Here is a 13,612-nt window from a genome sequence, read left to right as displayed (position 1 = left end):
TGATTGCTTGTAGTCTTATTCCCCCCATTTCTATCTTTTAATAGCTCCTCCAACCTTCACTGAGACCCCTCCACAGTACCTGGAAGTGAAGGAAGGAAGTAGCATCACTCTAACTTGCACTGCTTTTGGGAATCCAAAGCCAACCGTCACATGGCTGCGAGAGGGCGAGTTCCTCGGGGGAACCCCAAAATATCAGGTGGGTAACAAGTCACAATCCCCCCCCCCCCCCTTACGGGTAACGTGATTTCATGCAGAATAGCCAGTATTTAGGTTTTAATTTGTGTAGAAGAAGGGCAAAACATGAATTTTCTTCATAGGCAGATATTTTAGTGATAGACCAGGATTGGAGTAGGTAAAAGTTTGGGGTTGCTGTGGGTCCTACGCCATATAGGATATAAGCAGTGAGTGTCATTGGTTGAAGTGTGGGTGTTGTTGACATGTGCTTGCTTTCTGCAGGTGAACGATGGCAGTCTGACCATTTCTTCGATTGGGCGTGAAGACCGGGGCTCATACACTTGCCGCGCTACCAGTATTCAGGGAGAAGCAGTTCACAGTACGCGGCTTCTAGTACAAGGTAACGGCGTCTCATCTGCTCCAGGCTGCCATGTCCCCGGGGTGTGCCCTCGCTGCTTGGCCTCCAGGTGACAACATGGCCTGTTTTGGGCAGCTGAGGTAATGTTTCTTCTGTCCCCAGGGTCGCCTTTCATTGTTTCCCCTCCTGAGAACATCACCGTTAACATTTCCCAGGATGCCCTGTTCACATGCCAGGCTGAAGCGTATCCAGGAAACCTCACCTATACCTGGTACTGGCAGGATGAGAATGTCTTCTTTAAAAAGTAAGTTGGCCTGATAACCTTTTTCCCTGTCAGATGATTGTCTGTGTGTAGGGATTTACCTGTCAGATTGAAGGTGTGTGTGTGTTTGTGTGTGTTTGTTTTTGTGTCCATCCATCAATATGTGTGTAGGTGTGTGTTAATGGGTTTCTCCATTAGATTGTATCTGTATGTATTGGTTCCATTAGAATGTACTTGCTTCTGTAGGGATCTGTCTGTTAGATTGTATGGTGTAGTTCACATGGGCTTCAGCATGTATGGGAGTAGTGTGAACAGCAAACTTTAATGAAGCTTTCGCAGAAGTTTGGGCAAGCTTCAAGCAACCCTCTTGAAGCTTTTAAAACACCATTCAGCTCCTGATTTAACTAGAGATGAAGATGGGAGAGAGGGAAAAAATTATAGATTTATATTTTTCTTATAAATTTTCTCACTGGACGGTTAATCAACAGTTGTTGAGGTGTGAGTTGTGCGATGTAGAAAAGCTGAATGGTAGCCTCATCAGACATTGCAATTCTAACAAGCGTTGCATTTTCTCTCTTGTGGCAGTGACCTGAAGCTGAGGGTTCGTATCCTCATCGATGGAACGCTCATCATATTCCGGGTCAAACCAGAGGATGCTGGGAAGTATACCTGTGTGCCTAGCAACAGCCTTGGACGCTCTCCATCAGCATCAGCATACCTCACCATCCAGTGTGAGTCTGGCTGGAGGATATCATATAGGGACAGGGGTTTTTTAAATCAACACACACAACCTTAAAGGGGAAGTCACTGTCCTCATCCGAGATCCTCTTTGGGTTCCTTCGGTTTCCAGATAGCTGCCAAAAATGTAATACATTAGTCATGTCTAGTTGGCAGAGCATGTAATAAGTTCAATATTAAAGTGTTTTGCCTCTTGTGTAATTGATCTTTCGTCTTAACAGATCCTGCACGAGTAGTCAACATGCCACCTGTCATCTATGTTCCGGTCGGTATTCATGGTCAAATCCGCTGCCCTGTGGACGCTGTGCCGCCTGTCACCCATGTGAAGTGGAATAAAGATGGCCGACCCCTGAAGATGGATAAGGTTGGTGATGGGTATTGTGGCAGAATCACTCATTCATTTTGTCATTCTCCACCACTTTGGTCAGGTGTTCTATGTGATCGAGACTGGTGGGTGATTTGGTGGTTGGTCAGCGAAGGGAAGTGGAGGTTCGGTCATCCAGAGAGTGGGTGGGAGAGGGAGCGCACTTTTTACCTTTGTGATTCAAAAGACTCAACCTATCTATTTCAGCCTGCCTTTACACACATATGAACTTTAATGGTATCTCAGCCTTGGTCCATAGGGTTCAATATTGAGTTGGCCCACCCTTTGCAGCTATAACAGCTTCATCTCTTCTGGGAAGGTTGTCCACAAGGTTTAGGAGTGTGTCTATGGGAAGGTTTGACCATTCTTCCAGAAGCACATTTGTGAGGACAGGCACTGATGTCGGACGAGAAGGCATGGATCGCAGTCTCTACTCTAATTCATCCCAAAGGTGTTTTATCTGGTTGAGGTCAGGACTCTGTGCAGGCCAGTCAAGTTTCTCCACCCCAAACTCGCTCATCCATGTCTTTTATGGACCTTGCTTTGTGCACTGGTGCCCAGTCATGTTGGAACAGGAAGGGGCTATCCCCAAACTATTCCCAAAGTTGGGAGCATGAAATTGTCCAAAATATCTCGGTGTGCTGACACCTTAAGAGTCCATCGGATTGCCAAACAGGGAAGTGTGATTGGTCACTCCAGAGAACATGTCTTTACTGCTCTAGAGGCCAGTGGCGACGTGCTTTACACCACTGTATCTGATGCTTTGCATTGCACTTGGTGATGTAAGGTTTGGATGCAGCTGCTCGGCCATGGAAACCCATTCCATGAAGCTCTCAATGCACTGTTGTTATGCTAATCTGAAGGTCACCCGAAGTTTGGAGGGCTTTAGCTATTGACTCTACAGACACTTAGCAACTTCTGCACACTGTGCGCTTCATCGTATGCTGACCCCGCTCTGTCATTTTACGTGGCCTACCACTTCGTGGCTGAGCTGCTGTTTTTCCCAGTTGCTTCCACTTTGTTTTAATACCACTAAAAGTTGACCGTGGAATATTTAGTAGCAAGGACATTTCACATTTGGATTATTGCACAGGTGGCAACCTATCATGGTACCACGCTTGAATTTGCTGAGCTCCTGAGAGCGACCCATTCTTTAACAAATGTTTGTAGAAGCAGTCTGCATGCCTAGGGGCTTGATTTTATACACCTGTGTCCATGGAGGTGATTGAAATACCTGAATCCAATGATTTGGAGGGGGTGCCCCAATACTTTTGGCAAAATGGTGTATGTGAATAATACGAACACCCTCAAAAATTAAACAATGCCCTACCCAGAAAAGATCAACTACTTTCACCCTTGAAAGTGATATAATCAGCAAAGAGTTCTTTTCATTTCCCCTCTACACCTCTTCTCCACCAAAGTTAAATATGTAATCTTAATTACCCCAAATGCACATCTTTCAACAACCAACATAAAGTGCAAAAAATAAATAAATAAAAATTACAGTACAATAAATTAAAATGAAATAAAATAAATAAATCAACTTCGTGTCCAAAAAGTGTCCTTCTATATACAACAAGTCCAAAAGACTTTTTCTTCACTTCAATCACTTCTCCTTGTGATATTTTATATGACGTGTCCAGGAAGTGACGAAACGCGTCGGGACACGTGACGTATGACGCAATCACGCTAGACCGGAAGTAGGTGTGCGGCCATCTTTGATTAGGGAAAATGCGATTTTCTCCAGGAAAGTGCCTGTCCATGTGCAAAACAAGCTGAAAGCTGGATTTTTTTTATGTAAGTGGATGTAATAAAAGTGTTGTACCTTTTATTACTCAGTCTCTAACTGCCTATTTCACCTTATGAGGGATATGGAGACATACCAAAAGGACATGGGTATACGTGTAATGGAAGTATGAGAAAATTGGATGTGCAGCTATCTACTATTCCAGAAAGCGGATTATTACCTCCATAGGGTAATTGTTCATTTGCAGCACCAGTTTGGAGTGGTCACCTTTACACTGGTTGATTTGATTCACATTTTTTGAGTATTGGTTGCAGTGTGCTGAGTTCACTGTCACATTATATAGATGCACTTGGTATATGTTTCGAGATATATTTTTGGTGCACATTTAGAGCATATTTATAGATTATAGATACATTTTTATTTTTTTTTTCTTCACTGCTTAAACACTTTGTGTTGGAGTGTGCATGACACATAGTGCACAAATACATTTTTGTTATAAGATAATACACTATTTGCGATTTATATTTTTTTTTGAGGTTTGTTCCACTGGATTATCGTATTGGAAATTTCATATAAAATATCACAAGGAGAAGTGATTGAAGTGAAGAAAAAGTCTTTTGGACTTGTTGTATATAGAAGGGACACTTTTTGGACACTAAGTTGATTTATTTATTTTATTTCATTTTAATTTATTGTACTGTAATTTTTATTTATTTTTTGCACTTTATGTTGGTTGTTGAAAGATGTGCATTTGGGGTAATTAAGATTACATATTTAACTTTGGTGGAGAAGAGGTGTAGAGGGGAAATGAAAATGGTGTATGGGCACCCAGGTCCCATATGATGTATACTATCCCATGGCACACCTGGAAGAGCCAACCTCAATACTCATGATATTGCTGGTAGTATTCCTCACAGGGGCTCTGGGTGAAAATATCTCTGTTGCATAAGTTTGCACGTATAGAAGCTGCAAACTGTTCCAAGGTTTCTCTGTACAGCATAGTTCTGTCACAATCTAAGAGTTCCAACATTGGGACTTGCATAGCAATGAATAGTGAGTAGCTTACCAGGTGGTTATGCCATCCCCGTCAGCTGCATACATTGCAAATATATGTGATTGTCCTTTTCACATGAGGAGGGGGAAGACAGATGAACCTCCAGTATGCTATGTTTGTACTGTGACACTGCAATAAATACAAGGAGTTTTCACCTCTTTAAACTGCAGGTTGAATTTTACCACATTTTGTGTTGTTACCTGCAGGTAAGTGGCTCCTACTTTACTCTTTGCTATATTTAGCCCTAAGGTGCTCTCACAGATTAGTGTGCCAATTTTATTACATATGTAGGATCCTGCCGTAAGTTGAAGTGTCCCTATCAAAATATAATGTTTGCAACTGGGCTGTATTCAGCCTATTTATGTTATTTTGGGTTCTTTAGGTTTCTCCCAAGCCAAGGGCATTGTTTCTGTCTGCTGATGTTAAGAGTTCTCCTGTAGAAAGTGTGATGAGATACAGTGTATTGAGTTATGAATATTTATTTCACCCTGGTCAATCACTGAGCGATTCAATCCAGTAATGTGGGGTGTGGAAAAGGAAAACATCTGGAGGGATCTTCTGGAAGAATCCTTCCAGGCTTTGCCTGGTAAGGATATGAGTGTAGCGGGGTCCACTCCTAAGTTATTGCCTGGGGAGGGTGTAGCTCCAGAGAGGCTCAGTCATTGCTCCCTATGCCTCTTGGAGAAGGAAGCCAAAGTTAAGAGAGGGCTTTGTTTTCCTAGCTACCTGTCTGGGTCTAATGTCCTAAGCAGACCTGTGGCAAAGACTCAACAAACTGAAAGTTAGCTAGCTGTTTGGGTCTACTGAATCTACACTTTCTTGTGGCAGAGGCCCAAAGCTGACCTGTGGCAGAGATCAGAATGATACTAACCGATCTGGGCCTAAAGAACTCTTTGAAAAGTCTGTTTTGTGGAGGGATTTTTGCTGCTGTTTTGGGTATCGTATACCCTGTCACTCTTTCACCAATTTATAGCCAATAAAGCAAGGAATACAAAAGTCTGTCAATTCTGAAGTATGTTTGTCAGCAAGTGTTTGGGTATACCCTTTAGGAAGGGTAGGAGAACCTGAAAAAAATCCAGAAGCTTTCAAGAGCAATGTTTCACAGTATTAAAAGTAGTTTCAATTAGCCCCTCCGGTATTGGAATACGGGGAGTAGTCCCTTGTCATTGGTTATAAAGCAACTGAGCAGCTGCCATTTTCTCTTTTTGCTTTGTGCACATCTTTGTGCAGAGTTGCGATGCCTAAGACTATTTATCTTGAAGAATGACATGTTTCTACTCCTTTTTTTTTTTTTTTTTCTCCTAATGTTTTCAGCTGTCAGGTTGGAAAATCTTGGATGATGGATCTATTCACATCGAGGAGGCGACAGAGGAGTTGCTGGGCACTTACACCTGTGTGCCTTACAATGCACTGGGGACCATGGGCCAGTCCCCTCCTGCACGGCTGCTGCTGAAGGTAAGTAGAGTAGGTAGGTGATCTCACTTGTGTAAGTTTAGGGTGTAAAACAGATTTTTGTAGTTTGATTGGCAGTATCCACAGAGTTCTGATTTTTATGTTTGCATGCAGGTGTAGTCAAAGAGGTCACCTTCTGCCTAATCATTTAGCACATATATGGAGAGAGGGCCCCATTATGGGCCTATTAGGGCCCTGATTGCAGATTGTATTTGTGAATTCTGGGTGGGCGGGAAATTTATAAAAAGCTTTGTGATTGTTGAGAGATAAAATGCAGCAGATTGTTTTCCATTAGAGAGATTCCTGGAATGGAGAGAAGCAGCAAATGTCTGCCTTCCTAATGTGTAATATCCCGGTCTCCTCACCATTATCCGAATCTTTGAGACATCAATTATGTATTAGTGCTTTCCAGTGGCTACACCCAGTCACTCCGTGTTTTTTTTTTTTTTTTACTTACAAATCTCCACTTAGAAATGAACTTGTCCAGTTAACCCCTCAGCCTGTTGAAGTCTTATGGTTATGGTTGTACTTTTTTTGCCGGTTTTCCTTATATAAACTCCTGTGTTTTTCTAATTTTATTTACGGTATCTTTCTGATGTATTGTCTCATATTCTGTTCACCGCATTTTTCATACTGCTAGGACCCGCCCTATTTCACGGTGCTGCCTGGCTGGGAGTATAGACAGGAGGCTGGAAGGGAGCTGCTGATTCCTTGTGCTGCTGCTGGAGACCCCTTCCCGACTATCACATGGAGAAAGGTATGTAAGCTAACAGACACTGCTCTGCAAGAGGTGGGTCTTTGGTAAGAGGAGCATTATTTTGGAGAAGGGTCTGGGCAGGTGGTGCATCTTTCTGGTGCAGGGTCTTGGCAGGAGGAGCATCCTTCTGGAGAAGGCTGTGAGCAGGCAGTTCATTGTTCTGGGGAGGGTTTTGGATAGGCAAAGCTGGACCAGGGTCTGGACAGGTGGAACATTGTTGTGGAGCAGAGACAGAGTAGATTGATCATTGCTTTTGAGTATGGTCTCGGTAGACAGAGCATTGTTCTGGAGCGGGATATGGGTAGATGGAGCATTGTTGTGGAGAGGCATCAGAGTAGGCAGAGAATTATTCTGTGAAGCCGTCTGGATATGTGAAGTTCTGTTCTTGAAAGGAGTATTGTTCTTTGGCATGGTCTGGGAAGATATTATTGGGCTATCATTTTGGAAGCAAATTACATATGCATGTGAAGGAGGAGTAGTAGTTGTGTGGCAGATGGGGTGGAACATAAGTTCAGATGTGACAGTGAAAGATGGCTACCCATATTTAGGACATACACAAGCTTGTTTATTAGCTAGCTGATTCGGTGCTGACTTCAGATATAAAGGTCAAGGGCAGAATTTGAGGCCATCAGATTTCACGCAGATCTTTGCTGAGCTATGTGCATCTTCAGTGATAACGTCATTTCAGACAATTCTTCACTTCTTGTTTCTGGAGTTAATAGGACTGTAAAGCGCAGATAGAAGTGTGTTAACGAAATCCTTCTACATTGTTGCTATCATTTTATGTATCTGCTTTCCCCATTCCTCTGCATTTACCAGCACACTGTGAGCCACACCTCTTCTGCGTTCCTTCCCCTGAGATAAGTAGTGGGAATTCCATAAACTGGAACGGTGACAGAGCTGCCTTATATGCAGCATTGTGTGACCCAGATATCATTAGAAGATGCATAACAAACCACTCACCCTCCATTGTATAGCCACAAGATGTTTACTGTGCTCCTCTCCTGATGGAATTCACATTCCTCACAGGGTGGCGCTCCTCATTTAATGCTCGGTAGGGTGAAGGGGGTCTTGCAGTCCAGGTTCTGTTTTTCTTCAGAGTTTGTACATTGCTCTTTTAAGTTCATTCTTCTTGGATAATTGTCCACAAATGAAGGGGAAGACTGCTTTTTTTTTTTTTTTTTTAATGTTGCGAAGCACTTTTGGCTCCTCCTGTGATTTTCATTCACACAGAAGTCCACACTGAGTTGTAAAAATGATAAATTCATATTTATATGTTCTAGTAGTTCAGTGCAAATCAGTTTTCTAGAAAGTCTCAGGATAGACCTAATAGGAAGGCAAGGCATGCTGGTCTTTGTTATTGTAATTAGTATTGGATTTGAAATATGCCTTTTTATCTGGAAGTTGTGCTATACACTGGTCTTAGAATTGTGCTGTACACTGTGTCTTGAGATGGTGCTGTGGTTTGCATCCCAGGGTTGTGCTGTACTCTGTGTTCAGTAGTTGCGCTATACTATGTCCCTGGGTTGTGGCAAACCCTGTGTCGCTGGTAGGTTTACAATATACTGTGTGTCTGAGGATTGCAACATACATCATGACTTGGGGCTGTAGTATCCTCTGTGTTCCATATTGTGGTTTCAATTTGTCTGTTCTGTAGGTGGGAAGACCTTCATCCAGTAAGCACAGCGTGCTGCCTAGTGGCTCCCTGCAGTTTCGGTCACTCAGCAAGGAAGATCATGGAGAATGGGAATGTGTTGCTAGCAATGTTGTGACGAGTATCACTGCCAGTGCACACCTCACTGTTATTGGTAAGTCAAGATAAACTAGTGGCGTGCACATTGATTTATATGAGAAGAAGAATAAGAGATTCTTATTATATAGCTGCTGGGTTCTGTTCACAGAACATGGCTTCACTTCAACAAATTGTTGTGGAAATCAGAGCCACTGTAGATATTAAAATGTACCAGGTGATAGGTGAGGTGTCATGTGACCACCAAATGTCACCATACACGAGTGAGACGTCAGATGTCACCAGACAACTTTGGGATGTCACCAAACATGAGCAGGACCACAGATGTCACCTAATGTGGGCAAAATATTAGAGCTCTTTAGAAATGAGTAGGGTGCCGATAGAAACAACTAAGTTACAAGACACAAATGGGAAATCAAACAACACCATGCACAGGTGGTATGGAACCAGACCTTGGTGAGGGGTAGGACATCAGATGTCCCCAGACACAGGTGGGAATTTAGATGTCACTAGACACAGGTGGCATGTCACAGGTCACCAAAAGCAAGTCGGGTGTCAACAACATTATAGTGTGTTGTCACCAAACCCAGGTGGAGGATGTCAAATGTCATCAGACACAGATCAAATATCAAATGTCAGCAGACACAGGTGAGATGTCATTAGATGCAGACACGTTTTTACATGTCTCTAGACGTGGGTAGGGTGTCACCAGAAATGAAATGGGTAAGATGTCACAAGGCACAAGTGGGTTATGAGAGGTCATCAGGCATGGGTAGTATAGCAGATGTTATGAGGCATGGGTAGTATAGCAGATGTTATGAGGCATGGGTAGTATAGCAGATGTTAGGAGGCATGGGTAGTATAGCAGATGTTATGAGGCATGGATAGTAGAGCAGATGTTATGAGGCATGGGTAGTAGAGCAGATGTTATGAGGCATGGGTAGTAGAGCAGATGTTATGAGGCATGGGTAGTATAGAAGATGTTATGAGGCATGGGTAGTAGAGCAGATGTTATGAGGCATGGGTAGTATAGTAGATGTTATGAGGCATGGGTAGTATAGAAGATGTTATGAGGCATGGGTAGTAGAGCAGATGTTATGAGGCATGGGTAGTATAGTAGATGTTATGAGGCATGGGTAGTATAGTAGATGTTATGAGGCATGGGTAGTATAGAAGATGTTATGAGGCATGGGTAGTATAGAAGATGTTATGAGGCATGGGTAGTATAGAAGATGTTATGAGGCATGGGTAGTAGAGCAGATGTTATGAGGCATGGGTAGTATAGCAGATGTTATGAGGCATGGGTAGTATAGAAGATGTTATGAGGCATGGGTAGTATAGCAGATGTTATGAGGCATGGGTAGTATAGCAGATGTTATGAGGCATGGGTAGTATAGAAGATGTTATGAGGTATGGGTAGTGTAGTAGATGTTATGAGGCATGGGTAGTGTAGCAGATGTCATGAGGCATGGGTAGTATAGCAGATGTTATGAGGCATGGGTAGTATAGCAGATGTTATGAGGCATGGGTAGTATAGAAGATGTTATGAGGTATGGGTAGTGTAGTAGATGTTATGAGGCATGGGTAGTGTAGCAGATGTCATGAGGCATGGGTAGTGTAGAAGATGTTATGAGGCATGGGTAGTAAATCTGATGTTGCCAAACACAGGATATCAGATGTCATCAGAAACCGGTGGAATGTCACAGGTAACAAGACATGGGTTGAATCCCATCATATAGTTATGAGATGTCAGATGTCTGCAAACACAAATGTGATGTCACCAGACAAAGGTGGGATTACACCAGATGTAGGTGAAATTTTAGGTGTCTCCAAACATAGGTAGGGTGCAACCAGAAACAAAATATGAGATGTTACCAGGCACAGGTGGTGTATCTAATATCGCAAGGTACAGGTGGACTGTAGGATGTTGCAAAACACAGGCGAGAAGTTTGATGTTCCCAGACATGAGTGAGATGTCTCTAGACACAGGTGGCATCTCAGATGTTGTCAGGAATGAGCTTGAGGTCAGAAATTATGAGACAGAAGTGGAATGTCAAATTTTACTAGGCACAGGTGGCATGTCACCATATGTGGACAAGATGTAAGATGCCTCTGCACATGTGAGAAATACCACCCTAAACAGGCAAGCTATCAGATGTCACCAGGTGCAAGTAAGTTATCAGATGTAACTAGGCACAGGTAGGATATCAGATGTCAGTAGGCACAGATAGGATATCGGATGTCACTACAGGTGGCATATCAGATGTTGCCATACACAGGGAAGACGTCAGATGTCATCAAGCATAGATAGGATGTCAGATGGCAACAGACCATAATGGAATGTCATTGGACACAGGTGGGATAGCATACATTACCAGACATGATTGCATTGTCACGTCACCAAGCATGTGTAAAGCTGGACAGACCCTGATAGATTTTTTTTAAATTTAATTCAGCCTGTAGGCTAAACAAATTAAATCTAAAACCAGCCATACATGAATTGAAATTCAGCCGGGTTCAGCGGGGACCAGCCAAAATTCGATCCATGTATGGGCAGACTGATTGTACCCAAGTTGATCCATCAGTCGACTTGGGTACAACCAGTGTGGTGGAATTTATACATACGATTACTGCTGGTGGCTATAGCCACTACTAGTAATCCTCGGGTTCTGCTAGCCAGGATGGCTCCCCGTGCCCCCCACACGCAGTATTGATGGGGGAATCGAGCAATATTCTTTCCTTCCACAGCTGAGGCTGCCAGGTGTCATAATGCCTGAATAGTGTCTTCATCTGAATGAATGCAGGTGCTCTTCTGCCAACAATTTTTCGCCTGACTTCTTGGATTGAAAATTGTTGGGTATAGTGGTTGAGTTTGGTTAGTTCATTAGTCAGCTTTACATGCCAGATATCACCAGACACGGGTAAAATCACAAATAGACATGGGTGAAATATCCTGTTAACGTCAGACATCTCACTTGGATCTGATATCAGACACAGGTGAGGTGTTGGATGGTACAAGATCCAAGGCTAATGCTACCAGAAAGGACTGGGATATGTCAGAAGTCACCAGGCATGGATGGTTTTATTGGATTGCCCTAGACATGACTGGAATATACCACATTGGTTAGAGATCTGATGTCATTTTGGCATTTTAAGGATTTAAGAAAATATGTGGGATGGATCTCACTACACACAGATATGATGTCAGATGTCACCATACAGAAGTGAGATGTACATGTCTCCAGACACCGATGGGATGTTAGATCTTAACTGCCAGGTGGCTCCTGAAAACTGTCCCAGACCTAGCCTATCTTATCCTGGGGTGCAGTAAATAAGTCAGAGCAGAATGTTAACACTGTGTGTGAATCGCTAATAGACTGTCACATAGTGTGATAGATGTGGGGAGCCAGTGTTCTCTATTCACTTGGAGCACTTCTATATCACAAGTCATGACACAGAAGATATGGCTGACAGGTAGTGTAAAGGTGGTGCAGGAGTGAACAGGGAATTCTAATATGCAGCAGTCTGTCATTAGATTGGGATGATTAAACAGAACTCCCCCCCCCATAACAGATGTCTCTTTTTACATCAGGAGTCATCAATGTCCCCCTTTTACATTAAGGTTCCTATAAGAATCCACCTTACATCAGGGTCCACATCATAGTGCCCCCATCAGTTGTCCCCATCAGAGTGCCCCCATACATTGTTTGCATCAAAGTTCCCCCTTACATCAGCTGTCTTCATCCATGCCCCCTCACATTTGTTGTCCCCATCAAACTGCTTCCTACATAAACTGTCCACACCAGTGTGTCCCCTTACATCAGCTTCCCCCTCAAGGTGCCCTTTTACATCAAATGTCCCTATCAGAGCTTCCCCTACAACAGTTGCCCCCATCAGAGTGCCCCCTTACATCAGCTACCTGCATCAGAGTGCCACATCGGCTACCGGCACCCAAGTGCCACCTTGGATCGGCTACCGGAACCCAAGTGTCCCTTTGCATCAACCAGACTGGCTCATGGATCAGTGGATGTACTTTGAGATCTAGGGAGGGGTGCAACTAAAGTGCGTGTGTGTGTGGTGGAGGGGAGGGGGGCCTTACCCAGCACTTCCCTAGATCTGCCTGACATCTTAGCCATGTATGGTGAAATCTGACTTCCCACCTGTATTTGTAGACATATGGCACACGCTCAGGGCCGGTGTTAGACTATTTTGCACCCTAAGCAAGACCAGGTACTTGACCCCCCCCCCCCCCCACCAGCACCAATATTAAAGACAAAGTCGGTGTCATGGATCGACTGTATCTGTGGCTGGCAGTGGCAGGGTGACAGTTGCAGTGAGTGGAGGTTGATGAATCCACACTCTGACAGGCCCCAGGCTGGAATTCCCCAGGCAATGGGGGGAGATCAGCAGGCAGCCCATCCCACTGCCACACACAGAGAACACCTGAACAGAGCGATCCCACACAGTGACCGATCCAACACAACACACCACCATCAACACTGACACAATTCAGCAAGCACTTGAAGAGAAGGCTGTTGGTTAGTAATGGTGTCATCACTCACTGACACATTGCACATGTGATGGATGGCTGGCCGGGTCACACTCACACAGACATGAGATATAGTCAGACATTACCTTCCTCCTCAGGCGCAGCTCCGCCTCCACTGATGAATCGGAAGAGAAGGGCTGGAACTCCACAGTGGTCAGCAACCACCTTCCGGCTTGCAGTAAGGGACTGAGTCTGAGAGGAACACTGGAAGGAGCAGCAGCTCAGCTGCTAAACTTGCCCTAGACACCCGGCATCTTCCTCTGTACTTTCTTCTTCCCCTCTGCAGCCCCTTCTCTCAGCTAAAGGATCATTCATAATGTGGTGGCGTCCCACACCGAGAGTACCGGCCTGTGCTGTGCCCAGGTGCTCCTGGATGGCAGTGCGCCCTAGTTTGCCTAGTGGAAGCA

At 44.0% G+C, this 13,612-nt stretch overlaps 1 protein-coding gene across 5 annotated transcripts in view; it reads left to right on the top strand.

The window, feature by feature from the left end:
* LOC149452862 (protein turtle homolog B-like) overlaps positions 1-13,612 on the top strand; it is an 85,048-nt gene that overhangs the window by 34,060 nt on the left and 37,376 nt on the right. For all 5 annotated transcript variants that reach the window (XR_016314823.1, XM_089688896.1, XM_089688895.1 and 2 more), the window contains exons 4-11: positions 45-196; positions 457-574; positions 695-836; positions 1,380-1,525; positions 1,754-1,896; positions 6,012-6,152; positions 6,790-6,906; positions 8,564-8,714. Coding sequence is in view for 4 of the 5 variants with exons in the window: in XM_089688896.1 (XP_089545022.1) it covers positions 45-196; positions 457-574; positions 695-836; positions 1,380-1,525; positions 1,754-1,896; positions 6,012-6,152; positions 6,790-6,906; positions 8,564-8,714 (1,110 nt within the window). In the remaining variant the exon portion in view is untranslated. The remainder of the gene's footprint in view (positions 1-44; positions 197-456; positions 575-694; positions 837-1,379; positions 1,526-1,753; positions 1,897-6,011; positions 6,153-6,789; positions 6,907-8,563; positions 8,715-13,612) is intronic.

This window comes from Staurois parvus, unplaced genomic scaffold (assembly GCF_062004578.1).
Source record: "Staurois parvus isolate SC_StPar_1 unplaced genomic scaffold, SC_StPar_1.0 ptg000458l, whole genome shotgun sequence".
Lineage (NCBI taxonomy): Eukaryota > Metazoa > Chordata > Amphibia > Anura > Ranidae > Staurois > Staurois parvus.
Note: the sequence above shows the minus strand (reverse complement) of the source record. Positions and strands in the feature narration are given on the sequence as shown.